This window comes from Podarcis vaucheri (assembly GCF_965113315.1).
Source record: "Podarcis vaucheri genome assembly, chromosome: 7".
Taxonomy (NCBI): Eukaryota; Metazoa; Chordata; class Lepidosauria; order Squamata; family Lacertidae; genus Podarcis; species Podarcis vaucheri.
Window position 1 is genome coordinate 90,530,792 of NC_138765.1, and position 16,971 is coordinate 90,547,762.

The window sequence follows — 16,971 nt, forward strand, 5'->3', positions numbered from 1 at the left end:
TGCTGCTTCAGGTAAATTCACGTTCCACCACCTCGTTGGTTTCTTTTTATTCAGGCAATGTTTTTTGGATTGGTCTCCCGTTTTTCCCATTTTCTTTTCTGGTTTTCCCCTCCCAGTTCTCTCCAAAGATCCTGCAAGGCTCAAATGAAATGAATGCTCTGCCAAAAAACAAGACACTATTTTCTGGAGGATTGGTGGAAGGCGGCTGGGGATAAGCTAGTGACTCTAGATCGCAACGCAACAGAAGGAGCTGCCAGACACATGAAGTAACCAACACTCAGATGAAGCCACCTCTTCCTGCAGAGTCACCGAAGTCACGGTGGACGTATTTTACAAACAAACAAGCAAACCAAGAATCAAAAAACTCTTTCCATGGAATTGGTGTGGTGGGGCTGGGGAGAAACTAGGAACTGTGGATTGCTTTTCACACCCCAAGAGAAGGAACTGCCGGGCGCACCAAGTCACCCTTCAAACAGAGAAACTCAGAAAAATACCAAGATGGAGATGTTAAAGAGAATCCAGAAAACGAAAAATACTTAACGGGAAAAGCCAAGAGAAAAGGAAGATAAATGAAGGAATATGAAGGGGGAGCTCAAGTTTGATTTACTTTCAAACTAGTCTTTGGATGAAAAGAAGGAGCACATGGATACGAGGTCTGCTTCAAGCAGAGGGAAATTGACTAGGGAAAATAGAAGGCCTTTCTTTGACGAAGCAACTAGAGAAGTCATTTGCTGACAAGAAAGTTGGGGTTTTTTGCTGCTGAAGCTAGAAATGTGCAGGTGGAGAGGAAAGAAAGAAGACAGGGAGAGGACAAAACCACGCCTTCTAATTTCATGTTGGCTCAGGTTGCCTTGGACGGAGAGAGAGATAGGTAAGTTGAAAACTTGCTGGAAAGGCAAAGAAAGCATTTGGAGGATGAAGCTGCTGATGGCGACTGGAGAGGGACTGCTCAGGGACACGGCCAGTCCAGGATCCTGTGGGAAAGTGCTTTCTCTGAGGGAAGTTGCTGAGAGTGGCTAGAGTGGTGGATTAGGACCTGGGAGACTAGAGTTCAAATCCTCCCTCTGCCATGAAGCAGCTCTCTGTCTCTCAGCCTAACCTACCTCACAGGGTTGTTGTGAGGATCAAATGAGGAAGCAGACGAGAAGATCAACTCCACTAAGCCTTTCCAGCAGAAGCTGCAAGATTACGAAAAGAGATGGGAAAGGGAGCTCCAAAGGTAACTATGGAACAGGCCAGGCAAAATTACCCCTCATGCGTAACGTGGCTCTCTGGTGCTCATACCCAAGGTTTGGGGATTTCATCTTCTTCTTTTTTGCTACATAGCTCAGGCAACACAAAGCGTTGACTCTCTGCAAAAAACCCTGGATCCTCCAGCACTGAAGGTAATAGGTTTGAAATACGCCCTGTTACCATAAAGGATTCTTCTGTATAGGCTCATCTTAAAATGGAGCCCTCAACTCTGGAAGATGTCTCCAATGTGTCCTGCAAGTGGAGGATTCCAGTGGAGGTAGAACGAATGCTAGGAGGTTAGAGCTGTACTGAAAGGCCTGGCCTTTCTTCCAGCAGCAATGACCAGATGACAGAATAAATGGGAAACGGACGTCAAAAGGTAAGTATGCAACAGGGCAGGCCAAACTATCACAATACGTGATGTGGCTGTGGGAGTAATAACTCGAAAATCTAGGGCCTAGGATTTCATTGACAAATGCGTTAAGGGGGTGGATTCTACTGTATCCCTCAGCGCTCCATGTGCGTCCCTCCCCAAGCGGCGCGCTCGGTGGAAGAGGACGACCACCCCAGATCGAAGGAGGGTACCCTTCTTCGGTCAAGGGTATGCGATAGTTGCGCTCCCCTGCTAGAACCTGCAAACTTTTGGCTAAGCATCTTCCAAGAACACCATTTGAGACATAGTGCATCACTGCCTTACTTGGATGTGTCTGGAGTCTTGGAAGCTGGACTACCCTACGTTCTCCTACAAATGGACCTTCAGGGGTTTGCACCTTCGAGCAGGGCAGCACAGCTCTCGCATACCCTTCACTGAAGAAGGGTACACTCCTTCGATCTGGGATGGTCGTCCCCTTCCACCGAGCGCGCAGCTTTCGGAGGGACACACACGGTAACTAGAAAGTCCTCTTGAATTTGAAGAGGCGGTGACAGGCTCCGATACCTCCCAAGTCAAGCCAAAACGCTACATCACAATGATAGCAGCAGTATAGATGGAGACATTCTGCCTGAAGGACCTCTAGGTGAGTATCCCTTGCTCGCCTGGGAAGAAAATTAATTTGTATTGTGTTCCTTCTGCAACTTTTTGTGCTAAGACTCTTTCAGGTGGCGGTGACCGAGTCGTCAGAAGAGGCCCTATTCGGTGTCACCACAATGAAGCTCACCTGCAGGTAGGAGAACACTTCTTCTTTTGTTGCAGCTCCTCTTTTCTTCCGGCTTCGCAGAGCTCACTGTACCTGAAGCAGATCTGTTCAGTTGACGAGAAAGAAGATGCAATGTGAGGAAGAGCTCTTGATACATCAAGAAAAAGCCTGCAGTGAGAGTCACCAGCATCGGGACAGTGCTGCTTCAGGTAAATTCACGTTCCACCACCTCGTTGGTTTCTTTTTATTCAGGCAATGTTTTTTGGATTGGTCTCCCGTTTTTCCCATTTTCTTTTCTGGTTTTCCCCTCCCAGTTCTCTCCAAAGATCCTGCAAGGCTCAAATGAAATGAATGCTCTGCCAAAAAACAAGACACTATTTTCTGGAGGATTGGTGGAAGGCGGCTGGGGATAAGCTAGTGACTCTAGATCGCAACGCAACAGAAGGAGCTGCCAGACACATGAAGTAACCAACACTCAGATGAAGCCACCTCTTCCTGCAGAGTCACCGAAGTCACGGTGGACGTATTTTACAAACAAACAAGCAAACCAAGAATCAAAAAACTCTTTCCATGGAATTGGTGTGGTGGGGCTGGGGAGAAACTAGGAACTGTGGATTGCTTTTCACACCCCAAGAGAAGGAACTGCCGGGCGCACCAAGTCACCCTTCAAACAGAGAAACTCAGAAAAATACCAAGATGGAGATGTTAAAGAGAATCCAGAAAACGAAAAATACTTAACGGGAAAAGCCAAGAGAAAAGGAAGATAAATGAAGGAATATGAAGGGGGAGCTCAAGTTTGATTTACTTTCAAACTAGTCTTTGGATGAAAAGAAGGAGCACATGGATACGAGGTCTGCTTCAAGCAGAGGGAAATTGACTAGGGAAAATAGAAGGCCTTTCTTTGACGAAGCAACTAGAGAAGTCATTTGCTGACAAGAAAGTTGGGGTTTTTTGCTGCTGAAGCTAGAAATGTGCAGGTGGAGAGGAAAGAAAGAAGACAGGGAGAGGACAAAACCACGCCTTCTAATTTCATGTTGGCTCAGGTTGCCTTGGACGGAGAGAGAGATAGGTAAGTTGAAAACTTGCTGGAAAGGCAAAGAAAGCATTTGGAGGATGAAGCTGCTGATGGCGACTGGAGAGGGACTGCTCAGGGACACGGCCAGTCCAGGATCCTGTGGGAAAGTGCTTTCTCTGAGGGAAGTTGCTGAGAGTGGCTAGAGTGGTGGATTAGGACCTGGGAGACTAGAGTTCAAATCCTCCCTCTGCCATGAAGCAGCTCTCTGTCTCTCAGCCTAACCTACCTCACAGGGTTGTTGTGAGGATCAAATGAGGAAGCAGACGAGAAGATCAACTCCACTAAGCCTTTCCAGCAGAAGCTGCAAGATTACGAAAAGAGATGGGAAAGGGAGCTCCAAAGGTAACTATGGAACAGGCCAGGCAAAATTACCCCTCATGCGTAACGTGGCTCTCTGGTGCTCATACCCAAGGTTTGGGGATTTCATCTTCTTCTTTTTTGCTACATAGCTCAGGCAACACAAAGCGTTGACTCTCTGCAAAAAACCCTGGATCCTCCAGCACTGAAGGTAATAGGTTTGAAATACGCCCTGTTACCATAAAGGATTCTTCTGTATAGGCTCATCTTAAAATGGAGCCCTCAACTCTGGAAGATGTCTCCAATGTGTCCTGCAAGTGGAGGATTCCAGTGGAGGTAGAACGAATGCTAGGAGGTTAGAGCTGTACTGAAAGGCCTGGCCTTTCTTCCAGCAGCAATGACCAGATGACAGAATAAATGGGAAACGGACGTCAAAAGGTAAGTATGCAACAGGGCAGGCCAAACTATCACAATACGTGATGTGGCTGTGGGAGTAATAACTCGAAAATCTAGGGCCTAGGATTTCATTGACAAATGCGTTAAGGGGGTGGATTCTACTGTATCCCTCAGCGCTCCATGTGCGTCCCTCCCCAAGCGGCGCGCTCGGTGGAAGAGGACGACCACCCCAGATCGAAGGAGGGTACCCTTCTTCGGTCAAGGGTATGCGATAGTTGCGCTCCCCTGCTAGAACCTGCAAACTTTTGGCTAAGCATCTTCCAAGAACACCATTTGAGACATAGTGCATCACTGCCTTACTTGGATGTGTCTGGAGTCTTGGAAGCTGGACTACCCTACGTTCTCCTACAAATGGACCTTCAGGGGTTTGCACCTTCGAGCAGGGCAGCACAGCTCTCGCATACCCTTCACTGAAGAAGGGTACACTCCTTCGATCTGGGATGGTCGTCCCCTTCCACCGAGCGCGCAGCTTTCGGAGGGACACACACGGTAACTAGAAAGTCCTCTTGAATTTGAAGAGGCGGTGACAGGCTCCGATACCTCCCAAGTCAAGCCAAAACGCTACATCACAATGATAGCAGCAGTATAGATGGAGACATTCTGCCTGAAGGACCTCTAGGTGAGTATCCCTTGCTCGCCTGGGAAGAAAATTAATTTGTATTGTGTTCCTTCTGCAACTTTTTGTGCTAAGACTCTTTCAGGTGGCGGTGACCGAGTCGTCAGAAGAGGCCCTATTCGGTGTCACCACAATGAAGCTCACCTGCAGGTAGGAGAACACTTCTTCTTTTGTTGCAGCTCCTCTTTTCTTCCGGCTTCGCAGAGCTCACTGTACCTGAAGCAGATCTGTTCAGTTGACGAGAAAGAAGATGCAATGTGAGGAAGAGCTCTTGATACATCAAGAAAAAGCCTGCAGTGAGAGTCACCAGCATCGGGACAGTGCTGCTTCAGGTAAATTCACGTTCCACCACCTCGTTGGTTTCTTTTTATTCAGGCAATGTTTTTTGGATTGGTCTCCCGTTTTTCCCATTTTCTTTTCTGGTTTTCTCTTCCCAGTTCTCTCCAAAGATCCTGCAAGGCTCAAATGAAATGAATGCTCTGCCAAAAAACAAGACACTATTTTCTGGAGGATTGGTGGAAGGCGGCTGGGGATAAGCTAGTGACTCTAGATCGCAACGCAACAGAAGGAGCTGCCAGACACATGAAGTAACCAACACTCAGATGAAGCCACCTCTTCCTGCAGAGTCACCGAAGTCACGGTGGACGTATTTTACAAACAAACAAGCAAACCAAGAATCAAAAAACTCTTTCCATGGAATTGGTGTGGTGGGGCTGGGGAGAAACTAGGAACTGTGGATTGCTTTTCACACCCCAAGAGAAGGAACTGCCGGGCGCACCAAGTCACCCTTCAAACAGAGAAACTCAGAAAAATACCAAGATGGAGATGTTAAAGAGAATCCAGAAAACGAAAAATACTTAACGGGAAAAGCCAAGAGAAAAGGAAGATAAATGAAGGAATATGAAGGGGGAGCTCAAGTTTGATTTACTTTCAAACTAGTCTTTGGATGAAAAGAAGGAGCACATGGATACAAGGTCTGCTTCAAGCAGAGGGAAATTGACTAGGGAAAATAGAAGGCCTTTCTTTGACGAAGCAACTAGAGAAGTCATTTGCTGACAAGAAAGTTGGGGTTTTTTGCTGCTGAAGCTAGAAATGTGCAGGTGGAGAGAAAAGAAAGAAGACAGGGACAGGACAAAACCACGCCTTCTAATTTCATGTTGGCTCAGGTTGCCTTGGACGGAGAGAGAGATAGGTAAGTTGAAAACTTGCTGGAAAGGCAAAGAAAGCATTAGGAGGATGAAGCTGCTGATGGCGACTGGAGAGGGACTGCTCAGGGACACGGCCAGTCCAGGATCCTGTGGGAAAGTGCTTTCTCTGAGGGAAGTTGCTGAAAGTGGCTAGAGTGGTGGATTAGGACCTGGGAGAGAAGAGTTCCAATCCTCCCTCTGCCATGAAGCAGCTCTCTGTCTCTCAGCCTAACCTCCACTAAGCCTTTCCAGCAGAAGCTGCAAGATTACGAAAAGAGATGGGAAAGGGAGCTCCAAAGGTAACTATGGAACAGGCCAGGCAAAATTACCCCTCATGCGTAACGTGGCTCTCTGGTGCTAATACCCAAGGTTTGGGGATTTCATCTTCTTCTTTTTTGCTACATAGCTCAGGCAACACAAAGCGTTGACTCTCTGCAAAAAACCCTGGATCCTCCAGCACTGAAGGTAATAGGTTTGAAATACGCCCTGTTACCATAAAGGATTCTTCTGTATATGCTCATCTTAAAATGGAGCCCTCAACTCTGGAAGATGTCTCCAATGTGTCCTGCAAGTGAAGGATTCCAGTGGAGGTAGAACGAATGCTAGGAGGTTAGAGCTGTACTGAAAGGCCTGGCCTTTCTTCCAGCAGCAATGACCAGATGACAGAATAAATGGGAAACGGACGTCAAAAGGTAAGTATGCAACAGGGCAGGCCAAACTATCACAATACGTGATGTGGCTGTGGGAGTAATAACTCGAAAATCTAGGGCCTAGGATTTCATTGACAAATGCGTTAAGGGGGTGGATTCTACTGTATCCCTCAGCGCTCCATGTGCGTCCCTCCCCAAGCGGCGCGCTCGGTGGAAGAGGACGACCACCCCAGATCGAAGGAGGGTACCCTTATTCGGTCAAGGGTATGCGATAGTTGCGCTCCCCTGCTAGAACCTGCAAACTTTTGGCTAAGCATCTTCCAAGAACACCATTTGAGACATAGTGCATCACTGCCTTACTTGGATGTGTCTGGAGTCTTGGAAGCTGGACTACCCTACGTTCTCCTACAAATGGACCTTCAGGGGTTTGCAGCTTCGAGCAGGGCAGTACAGCTCTCGCATACCCTTGACTGAAGAAGGGTACACTCCTTCGATCTGGGATGGTCGTCCCCTTCCACCGAGCGCGCAGCTTTCGGAGGGACACACACGGTAACTAGAAAGTCCTCTTGAATTTGAAGAGGCGGTGACAGGCTCCGATACCTCCCAAGTCCAGCCAAAACGCTACATCACAATGATAGCAGCAGTATAGATGGAGACATTCTGCCTGAAGGACCTCTAGGTGAGTATCCCTTGCTCGCCTGGGAAGAAAATTAATTTGTATTGTGTTCCTTCTGCAACTTTTTGTGCTAAGACTCTTTCAGGTGGCGGTGACCGAGTCGTCAGAAGAGGCCCTATTTGGTGTCACCACAATGAAGCTCACCTGCAGGTAGGAGAACACTTCTTCTTTTGTTGCAGCTCCTCTTTTCTTCCGGCTTCGCAGAGCTCACTGTACCTGAAGCAGATCTGTTCAGTTGACGAGAAAGAAGATGCAATGTGAGGAAGAGCTCTTGATACATCAAGAAAAAGCCTGCAGTGAGAGTCACCAGCATCGGGACAGTGCTGCTTCAGGTAAATTCACGTTCCACCACCTCGTTGGTTTCTTTTTATTCAGGCAATGTTTTTTGGATTGGTCTCCCGTTTTTCCCATTTTCTTTTCTGGTTTTCTCTTCCCAGTTCTCTCCAAAGATCCTGCAAGGCTCAAATGAAATGAATGCTCTGCCAAAAAACAAGACATTATTTTCTGGAGGATTGGTGGAAGGCGGCTGGGGATAAGCTAGTGACTCTAGATCGCAACGCAACAGAAGGAGCTGCCAGACACATGAAGTCACCAACACTCAGATGAAGCCACCTCTTCCTGCAGAGTCACCGAAGTCACGGTGGACGTATTTTACAAACAAACAAGCAAACCAAGAATCAAAAAACTCTTTCCATGGAATTGGTGTGGTGGGGCTGGGGAGAAACTAGGAACTGTGGATTGCTTTTCACACCCCAAGAGAAGGAACTGCCGGGCGCACCAAGTCACCCTTCAAACAGAGAAACTCAGAAAAATACCAAGATGGAGATGTTAAAGAGAATCCAGAAAACGAAAAATACTTAACGGGAAAAGCCAAGAGAAAAGGAAGATAAATGAAGGAATATGAAGGGGGAGCTCAAGTTTGATTTACCTTTCAAACTAGTCTTTGGATGAAAAGAAGGAGCACATGGATACGAGGTCTGCTTCAAGCAGAGGGAAATTGACTAGGGAAAATAGAAGACCTTTCTTTGACGAGGCAACTAGAGAAGTCATTTGCTGACAAGAAAGTTGGGGTTTTTTGCTGCTGAAGCTAGAAATGTGCAGGTGGAGAGGAAAGAAAGAAGACAGGGACAGGACAAAACCACGCCTTCTAATTTCATGTTGGCTCAGGTTGCCTTGGACGGAGAGAGAGATAGGTAAGTTGAAAACTTGCTGGAAAGGCAAAGAAAGCATTAGGAGGATGAAGCTGCTGATGGCGACTGGAGAGGGACTGCTCAGGGACACGGCCGGTCCAGGATCCTGTGGGAAAGTGCTTTCTCTGAGGGAAGTTGCTGAGAGTGGCTAGAGTGGTGGAGTCGTCAGAAGAGGCCCTATTCGGTGTCAACACAATGAAGCTCACCTGCAGGCAAGAGAACACTTCTTCTTTTGTTCCAGCTCTTTGCCGATTCTTACTGAAAAGTCAAATAAAACATTTTGAGGATGAAGCTGCTGATGGCGACAACTGGAGAGTGACTGCTGTCAGACACATGAAGTCACACCTCAAATGAACAAAGAAAATGGTGAGCATTGAGCAATCTTCCCTCTTTCCACATTAAGATAAATTGCAGAGATTGAATCTCATCTCTCTGTACTGCGTTGTAGATCATTGGCTTATCCAGCTTCAATCAAAAATCGCAGTCAAAATGGTATTCCATGGTTGAACGTCATTTAGGTGAGTATCCCTTGGTTGGCTAGGGAGGTAATCTGTATGGTGTTCTGTATGCAACTGTTTGTGCTCTTTCACGTTGCAGTGAATCAGTCGCAGAAGTTAAAACCTATCGTAGCAGATTTCTTCATAACTCTTAACGGGTGTTTTTTCCCCATGAGAGAATATTTGCAAACTGTTCTCTCAGGTTTTGCTTTTCGCCTTGTTGCATCACTCAAAAAACAGAGCAAAGGCACCAGTGGTTGGCACTCCTGGTTCCCAGGTTGGGGGTAACGTCCCTGCGGTGTCCTCGCTAACTTCCAAGGCCCCTATCATGCCCCTCTATTTTCACCTATACCCCTCACTTCCCAAACTATTAGCATGGGAGGTTTTTTTGCGTAGTGATTTCAGTGAATAAGCTTGGTTCTGGAATCCACCACGGCATCTAAAGACCAATTCAAGCCACCGTTGCTCTGTGCCTGCTGCTCTAACATCCCAGGTAGGTAGGCATTTAATTTCTATACCGCTTTATATTTTTAAGAAATATCTCAACGCGGTTTTTTGGAATACTACCAGTCAGCTCCTGTTTTCAAATGGGTCAGTGGCTGCTAAAATGTTAAAAGAAAATACCAGTTTACCATCTTATATAGATCAGCCTTCTGCTCAGGGCCGTAGCTAGAGGGTGGCAAAGTGGGCCCCCGCCAGGGGCACAGGCAAGGAGGGGGCAAAATCAGCTTTAAAAATGTCCATAAATATGTCTATAAATTAATTGATTATTGCCTCATAAGGAAAGGTTTTTAATAGGTGACTTGAATGGGTTGGGGGATGGAGGAGAGGCGGAAAGAAGAGCTACAGTAATTTGTCCATGGCGAGGGGGGGTGCAACCTGGATGGTTCCCCCAGGGGCGCAAGATCACCCAGCTATGGCTCTGTTGACAACAGACCGATCTTAGTTGAGCAGGGCTACCTTTGTCCTCATAGACTAGCCTCTACCAGCTTAGCGGCAGATGGTGGTATATTTCTTGCAAATGTTTCTCTGTTTATTGGTGCTTTTGCAGCTCAATCCCACTAAGTAGCCATCAGGTTATAACATCTTTTTTATTTTATTTTTTAAAAATGACATTGGTTGCTTTTTAACAACAGCTTGCTACTTCCTCTCTCATTGCCTCCACATTTGGGGAGGAAGCATCCCCTGCTCAGTTGTTTCTTCTTCTTCTCCGAAAGGTTATAATTTTTTTTTTTTAAAGGGAAAATTCAAACAAAATTGAACTTACCAATACAAAAGGGGAAGAAAAGAAAAACTAGAATGGGTAAAAAGGAGCGGAAGAAAAGGGAAAATAGTTTAAAGAAAAACAACGAGACAATAACCCCCACCCACAAACATACTGAAAAGGCTGTAGGATATTAATCAACCTTATAAAATCAAAAAACACAAATACAAAATACATACTAACATATAGCACTTAAGAACAGTTTCAAACAGCCCTCACCCCAATAAACAGCACCCTCCCAAGTTAAAGTCCCACCCCCATTAAAACAAGAATTTTAGCCAAGGGGGCTGGCCCTGGTTCCTGTCAGTGTTTGGGGTGGGAGGGGAAAAGGTTCTGACCTCCTTTGCCTGCTCCTCGGACCTTAGGCAGCCCCAAGAGTCCTTGAGAAAGGGCACTTGGCAGAATGCTGCTTTTATTCTAAAAATAACTTCTTCTCCAGTTACGACTGACAGCTTTCATACATAGCAAACACATCCAGGTTTCGACCATCCGACCAGCCCAGCCCAGTCAATGGCCGCTCTGTATAGTCAGGCATATGTAGCTGAGAGGGTGCGTGAGGCAGGCAGGCTTTGCCCATTCATTGTAGGCTGCAGACTCAGGCTGACTCCGTTCCTTTTGTATTAAAGAAACAGAAGCTAATTTTAAGCCATGAGAGTTCCGCCCCCAAAGGAACAAGGCCTTTTTGTGTGGGTCCTTCAGGGGCAGCCCCACTCCTAGGGCAGGCGGGCAGGCAGGCAGCTTTTATACAGCTCCCTCAGCAGCCGGTATTTCCAATGCTGCCTGCCTGCTCAGAGTCCTGGTCTGTGCCCCACCTGCTCAGCTGCAGGCAGGTGCTGGTCGGCAGATCCAGGAGGTTGCTATGCAAAAGAACTACAGTGGTACCTTGGGTTAAGAACGTAATTCGTTCCGGAGGTCCGTTCTTAACCTGAAACTGTTCTTAACCTGAAGCACCACTTTAGCTAATGGGGCCTCCCACTGCTGCTGCCGCGCCGCCAGAGCACAATTTCTGTTCTCATCCTGAAGCAAATTCTTAACCCGAGGTACTATTTCTGGGTTAGCAGAGTCTGTAACCTGAAGCGTCTGTAACCTGAGGTACCACTGTAATTGATTTGTATGTAAGGTGCTCAGGGAGTACAATAGATCCCCAATAAATAATCCTGACAGGAGTTTACAGTACCGATGGCATGCCAATGGTGTCAGAAGCCCAGCTGGAAATTTGCTGTATGTATCAGTGGCTCAGACTGTTGAGGATTGAAGCTTAGCTTCACTGATTAATCCAAATATCTACAGGACTGAAATGTTCATATTTTACCACCATTTGGAAATTTTGTTCTCCACACCCCCACCAGTCACTCTCTTTTGGGAGAGAAAAAGCTTATAGGGTATTACACAGTCATTGCAATTAGAGCCCATATTTCACAGCCTCCTCCTCATGTGAAATGGCATATATAATTGCACAAATTACTTTGCTGTCTGTGCCGCTGATGTCAGAACCCACCACTGTGGCTCGACATTCTATTAAATGACTGTAATGCACAGCGACTTGTTAGTATTTGAGAGTGGGCCAATTCCATTCACACTGCATGCCTCTTCCACTAGCACTGTAATATCTAGCAGCTGGAAAATGAAGTTTAAAAGAAGTACTGGAGGGGGATTGAGATCATTACTGCTGCTAGTGATTCTCTTGAAATGCCCTTTTGATTTGGGCATCATGTGGGCAAAATGCAGAACCTTGCTTTCTACCCACATTTGCTGCAATCTGGGGTGGGGACAGGTGAGAAGAAGGTGTGAGAATGGAGCTGTAAATAAAAACAGGCTGTGTGGGTCACATTCAGATCCACAAGCACACTGTTTGAGCATGAAAAAGAGTAGGCACGTGTGCAGTGGAGGAGTCCCTCTCCGAACACCCTGCCCTGGATGCATCCAAAACAACATCTATGTCTGGGTTGTAGAGTGAATGACATTTTTTGTGGCATTAGGCCCTGGTACCAGAAATTTATCCCACAATGAGGCCACAATAACTGTCATTGATCCTTCATTGATGCAGAAAACCAAAGTGCTGCACCAACAGGCACAAAACAACCCCTCTGCAGCGCCACAAATCCAACTCAGTGGTGTAACGTTGGAAAATGTCAGTCACTTCTCCTACCTGGGCAGTTACCTTTCCACAAGAGCTGACACTGATGCCGAAATCCAGCATTGCCTGAGCTCTGCGAGTGCAGCTTTCTCCCGATTGAAGTGCACAGTGTTTGAGGAGCAGGACGTTCGCAGGGAAACCAAACTGCTTGTTTACAAAACTATTATACTACCAACCTTACTGTATGCTTGTGAAACATGGACCATTTATAAACGCCATCTCCAACTCCTCGAAAGATTCCATCAATGGTGTCTCCAGAAAATTTTACACATCACTTGAGAAGACAGGCAAACTAATGCCAGTGTACTGGAAGAAGCAAAGATCACCAGTGTTGAAGCAATGATTCTTCAACATCAACTTTGTTGGACTGGTCATGTTGTTCAGATGCCTGATTATCATCTTCCAAAGCAACAACTTTATTCTGAACTTAAAAATGGAAAGTTTTAAAAAAGAATTTTAAAGACTTTCTCAAGTCAAATCTTTAAAAAGTAGTATAAATGCTGACAACTGGGAAACACCTCCCTTGAGTGCTTCAATTGGAGAACAGCCTTTGCCAAAGGTGTCATGGACTTTGAAGATGCTCAAACTCAGGAAGAAAGGGAGAAACATGCTAAGAGGAAGGCATGTTTGGCAAACCCTCACTGTGATCAACTCCCACCCGGAAACCTCTGTCCCCACTGTGGAAGGATGTGTGGATCCAGAATTGGCCTTCACAGTCACCTACAGACTCACTGTTAAAACCGTATTCATGGAAGACAATCTTATTTGGCTACAAGAGATCACCAAAGAAGAAGATTGATCCTACACAGCAGGATTAGATGCTGCTCAGGACATATTCATAGGCTTAAATGCTGAGCTGAACTAGTAGAGTCAAATGCAAGAGAGTCTGCCTTCAGAGCACTTAACCAACATGCTATGCAATGCAATTTGGTTTGCTCTAGGATGCTTGGTTCTGAGAAAGCCTGCTTTCATTGTTTACAAAATCTTGACAAAGGTGGAATTGATCAGCAGTGAAGCAAACATCAGTTTTCAAAGCAGAAGGGAAAGAGAAGTTCTGACTTAAAAGAGGTTGCTGTTTGTTTGTACTATGGACTCCATCAAATAAAATTGGCCTACAAGGAAAAGGCAGCAGGGTAGTGGAAATTGTACACTGTAAAAAAAGAGAAAATTTTCAAAGTGCTGTCACAATAGGAACCATGATCAAAGGAAAACTAAACCTTTTGCTGCAAAGACAACAGTTTGTTTTTGTTCTAGCCTATTGTGAATGAATCTCCCACAGAACATTTATGATGGCTTTCCGTATTCTTATATACATATTTGGTTTAATTTCAAAGGCGGAGATGAGAGTGCAAAACCCACCGTCTTAACTAACTGAGGTCTAATGAACTCTGAGTTCCTGTCCAGAATTCGTCTACTCCTGCAGCCAGTCTCTGTCCTATCCCCTCCCTTGGGGTCCCAGTGCTGGCTTGAGGAAGACTGTGATTCAGATGATGCAGCAGTCACGCCACTCAAGGGGGAGCCTCACCACCCCATCCCACCTTGCTCTGGTCTGATGCTGTTGCTCTTCCATCCTCCTCCCAGCATGTGTTCTTGCAGTCTCTCCTGCCCCGTAGTCCAACTGCATGAAGAAAGGCTTTCTTTTATGTGCCCCGAATCTTCCAGAATTCAGCTTCAGTTCTAAAGGTAACGGTAAAAAGGCTTCAGCATCTCTTCCCTTGGAAAGTTGTGTACTCTGGTTCATTGGAGGCTTTTAAGCAGAGATTGGACGGCCATCTATCATGGATGCTTTAGTTGAAATTTCTGCATTGCAGGGGGTCAGAATAGATGACCCTCAGAGTCCCTTCCAACTTTAAAATTGTATACTTCTGTGATTCTATGATATGCTATGGTGAATCTGAAGAAAACTATTGAGGAAGGAAGGTCGGTTGGAGTGTTAATGCTGTGAACCTTCCATCTTCTGCTCAATCTGTATGTAGGCATAAGTAAAGGCAAATTACACTGCTTTTGATGCAATTTGCACTCATATCTTTCTACAATGGGAAAATAATAGTTCACTTTATCCAACATACATTTCCAAAGCAGCTTCATCATTTGTTTTGCAGGGATCTGTGTTTAGTTGTTGTTTTTAAAGCTCCTAACTCTTTCCAAGAAGAGGGCCAGCAAATGAATGAATTAAAGCAGATTCTTCTCTGCAAGCAAGCTAATGTTCTATGTGCAGGTGCGTCAGGATCTGATCAGCATATGATGCAAAGTTGGGTGGCAAGTGTGTTAATGACCCAGAAGTATATTAAGGTATCTTTTGTGGAAGCAAATGCTGATAGATTGTGGGTGGCAATGACATCATATGTTACCTGCTCCCAGGTTTACGAAGTGAGGAATACAAGGCTGAGAGAATCCACAAATGCCATTCAGGAGAAAACATCGGATTTCAGCAAGGAGCAAATCTTCCTGTATCCGTGGAAACAATGTGATTCCTTTTTTTGCTGGGCAAATGGAACTGTAAAACCTGCTTAAGAACCTCCAGATAGACCAGAGTAGGGGACAGATATTACAAATGGAATGACCTCGGTTTAACAGGTAAGAGGTGCAAAGTGTATGCTTTCTGGACAAACTGGGGCAATTTTTGCAATTTTCTTAGTAAGCTGCGTTTTCCTGAACTGATGCTTCTGGCCTCTAATATTATGTGTTAAACAAGCCTTGAATCTGAATGTGCCAATAATGAAACATATTGAAAAAGAGTTTGGCTGGGGGTGTGTAGGAAAAGGGACCCTCTGGGTCATGAGTATTACAGATTAGGAAAAGCTAATATTTAATTATCTCCAGGATCTGGAAATATTGATCAGGTACAAAAAGCTGCTTTGAATTCAATTGCTGCCTCTACAAGACGCTTTAAAACAAGCTGCATGTTGAAGATTCAGCTTTGAAATAAATGTGATTTATTTGTGAGAAAGATGTTGTTCTTAAAAGCCCAGCTGCTGTACTTTTGTTTCTGTGTCCCCCTTCTCTCCCCAACCCAGTTTATAGAGAGAGAGAGCTCCCAAATTCTTTCCTATGATACTTTTTGGACTAAGGCTTATGCAAAAGAATGATTGCAGTGCAACCCTTTATATTTCTACTCAGAAGCAAGTCATATTAAGTTCAAAAGGACTCCTTCCCAAATAAGTGAATATAGGATTGTAGTCTAAATGTTTATTTTTATAATTTTAGGGTCAGACAAAGACATATTTGCTTTCACTGGCATTTTGGCAGCTTCAGTTATTTGTTATTATCCTGTTAAGTTGTTTTTAAATAATGTTTCTGTGAATTTTTAACTTTGGTTGTAAAACACTTTGAAACTTTTTTTAAAATGAGAAGCAATGTATTCATTTAAGAACCCTAAACCAAAAGCTTATCTGAATACAGAATGTGGGATCAGGCTGTGATTGTAACTTTCCTCCAAGACCCTCAAAACAAAAGGGCTATTGGAGACAATAAAGTTATTTATTTATTGAACAAAATGCATATATTGCTTCTCTGTATGTGAACCTAAGTGGTTTACAAAAATGTAAACTCAAACATTAAAATTATTGACTAAAAAACAGTAAAACCTGGCAATTAAAATGTTCACAATGTGCTTAAAATCAACAGTAGCTAAAAAGAGATAAAACACATGTAACTTCTACGTGTTTACATGTTTTAGGCAGGTACTAAAAACAAGACAGTGAAGGTCCCTGCCTGATGTCGAGAGGCAAGGAGTTCAAAGTGCAGGTGCTGCTGCACTCAAATATTGATTTCTTACCAGTGCAGAAGGAGTGTTGTGTGGCGCCAGTAACAGTGTCAGTTCAGATTTCCTGATATCTCCCTACAATTTGAAATTTGGAAAGTTATGTAAAAATTTCCTTTTTTTATATAATTTGTATTGGTTTATCACAATTTTATACATTTTAACTTTAACTATTTCAAACATTAATATAAAACCTTCTTTTGAACCTTCGGACCTCCTTCCCTCCCTCTATGCGTTCTATATTTAAGATTAAATTTTCTGCATCTTTTACCATTGTCCATCTGTTGTATGTCCATAGTTACCATAATTAATTCCACATTACAAGTGTCATTACATCCCTGCCAATGATTTTAACGGTTTACAGTGGTCTTTTAAATAAATTAAGAATTTACTCCAGTCTTTTAAAAACACTTGATCTTCCTGGTTTTGGATCTTCCCCGTCTCTTTCCCCATCTCCGCATACTCCATCAGTTTTGTCTGCCATTCTTCTTTTGTTGGTACTTGTCCTTCCTTCCATCTCTGGGCTAGTAGCATTCTCCCTGCCGTCGTTGCATACATAAAAAGTCTTTTGTCCTCTCTTGGTATCTCTTCACCTATTATACCTAACAAAAAGGCTTCTGGTTTTTTAACAGATGTATTTTTAAACATTTCCTTTAATTCATTATATATCATTTCCCAGAAAGCCTTTACTAGTGTACATGTCTACCACATATGATAAAAAGTACCATACCTTCCTTCCCTTTACATTTCCAACACAAATTTTAACTCGTTTTGTACATTTTTGCAATTTTACT

General features: G+C 44.6%; 1 protein-coding gene across 8 annotated transcripts in view; it reads left to right on the forward strand.

Annotated features, from left to right (window-relative positions):
- LOC309536219 (neuropeptide FF receptor 1-like) overlaps nt 1–16,971 on the forward strand; it is a 95,576-nt gene that overhangs the window by 73,703 nt on the left and 4,902 nt on the right. For 2 of the 8 annotated variants that reach the window (XM_082230212.1, XM_082230211.1), the window contains exons 2-3: nt 8,758–8,882; nt 8,965–9,034. The exons of 2 other annotated variants lie outside the window; for them this stretch is intronic. In XM_082230212.1, the coding sequence (XP_082086338.1) occupies nt 8,880–8,882; nt 8,965–9,034 (73 nt within the window). In that variant the 5' untranslated portion in view covers nt 8,758–8,879. Of the gene's footprint in view, nt 1–8,689; nt 9,035–13,156; nt 14,098–14,775; nt 14,992–16,971 lie in introns of those variants that run through there. 4 more of the 8 variants (XM_082230214.1, XM_082230210.1, XM_082230213.1 and 1 more) reach the window with 4 other exon arrangements.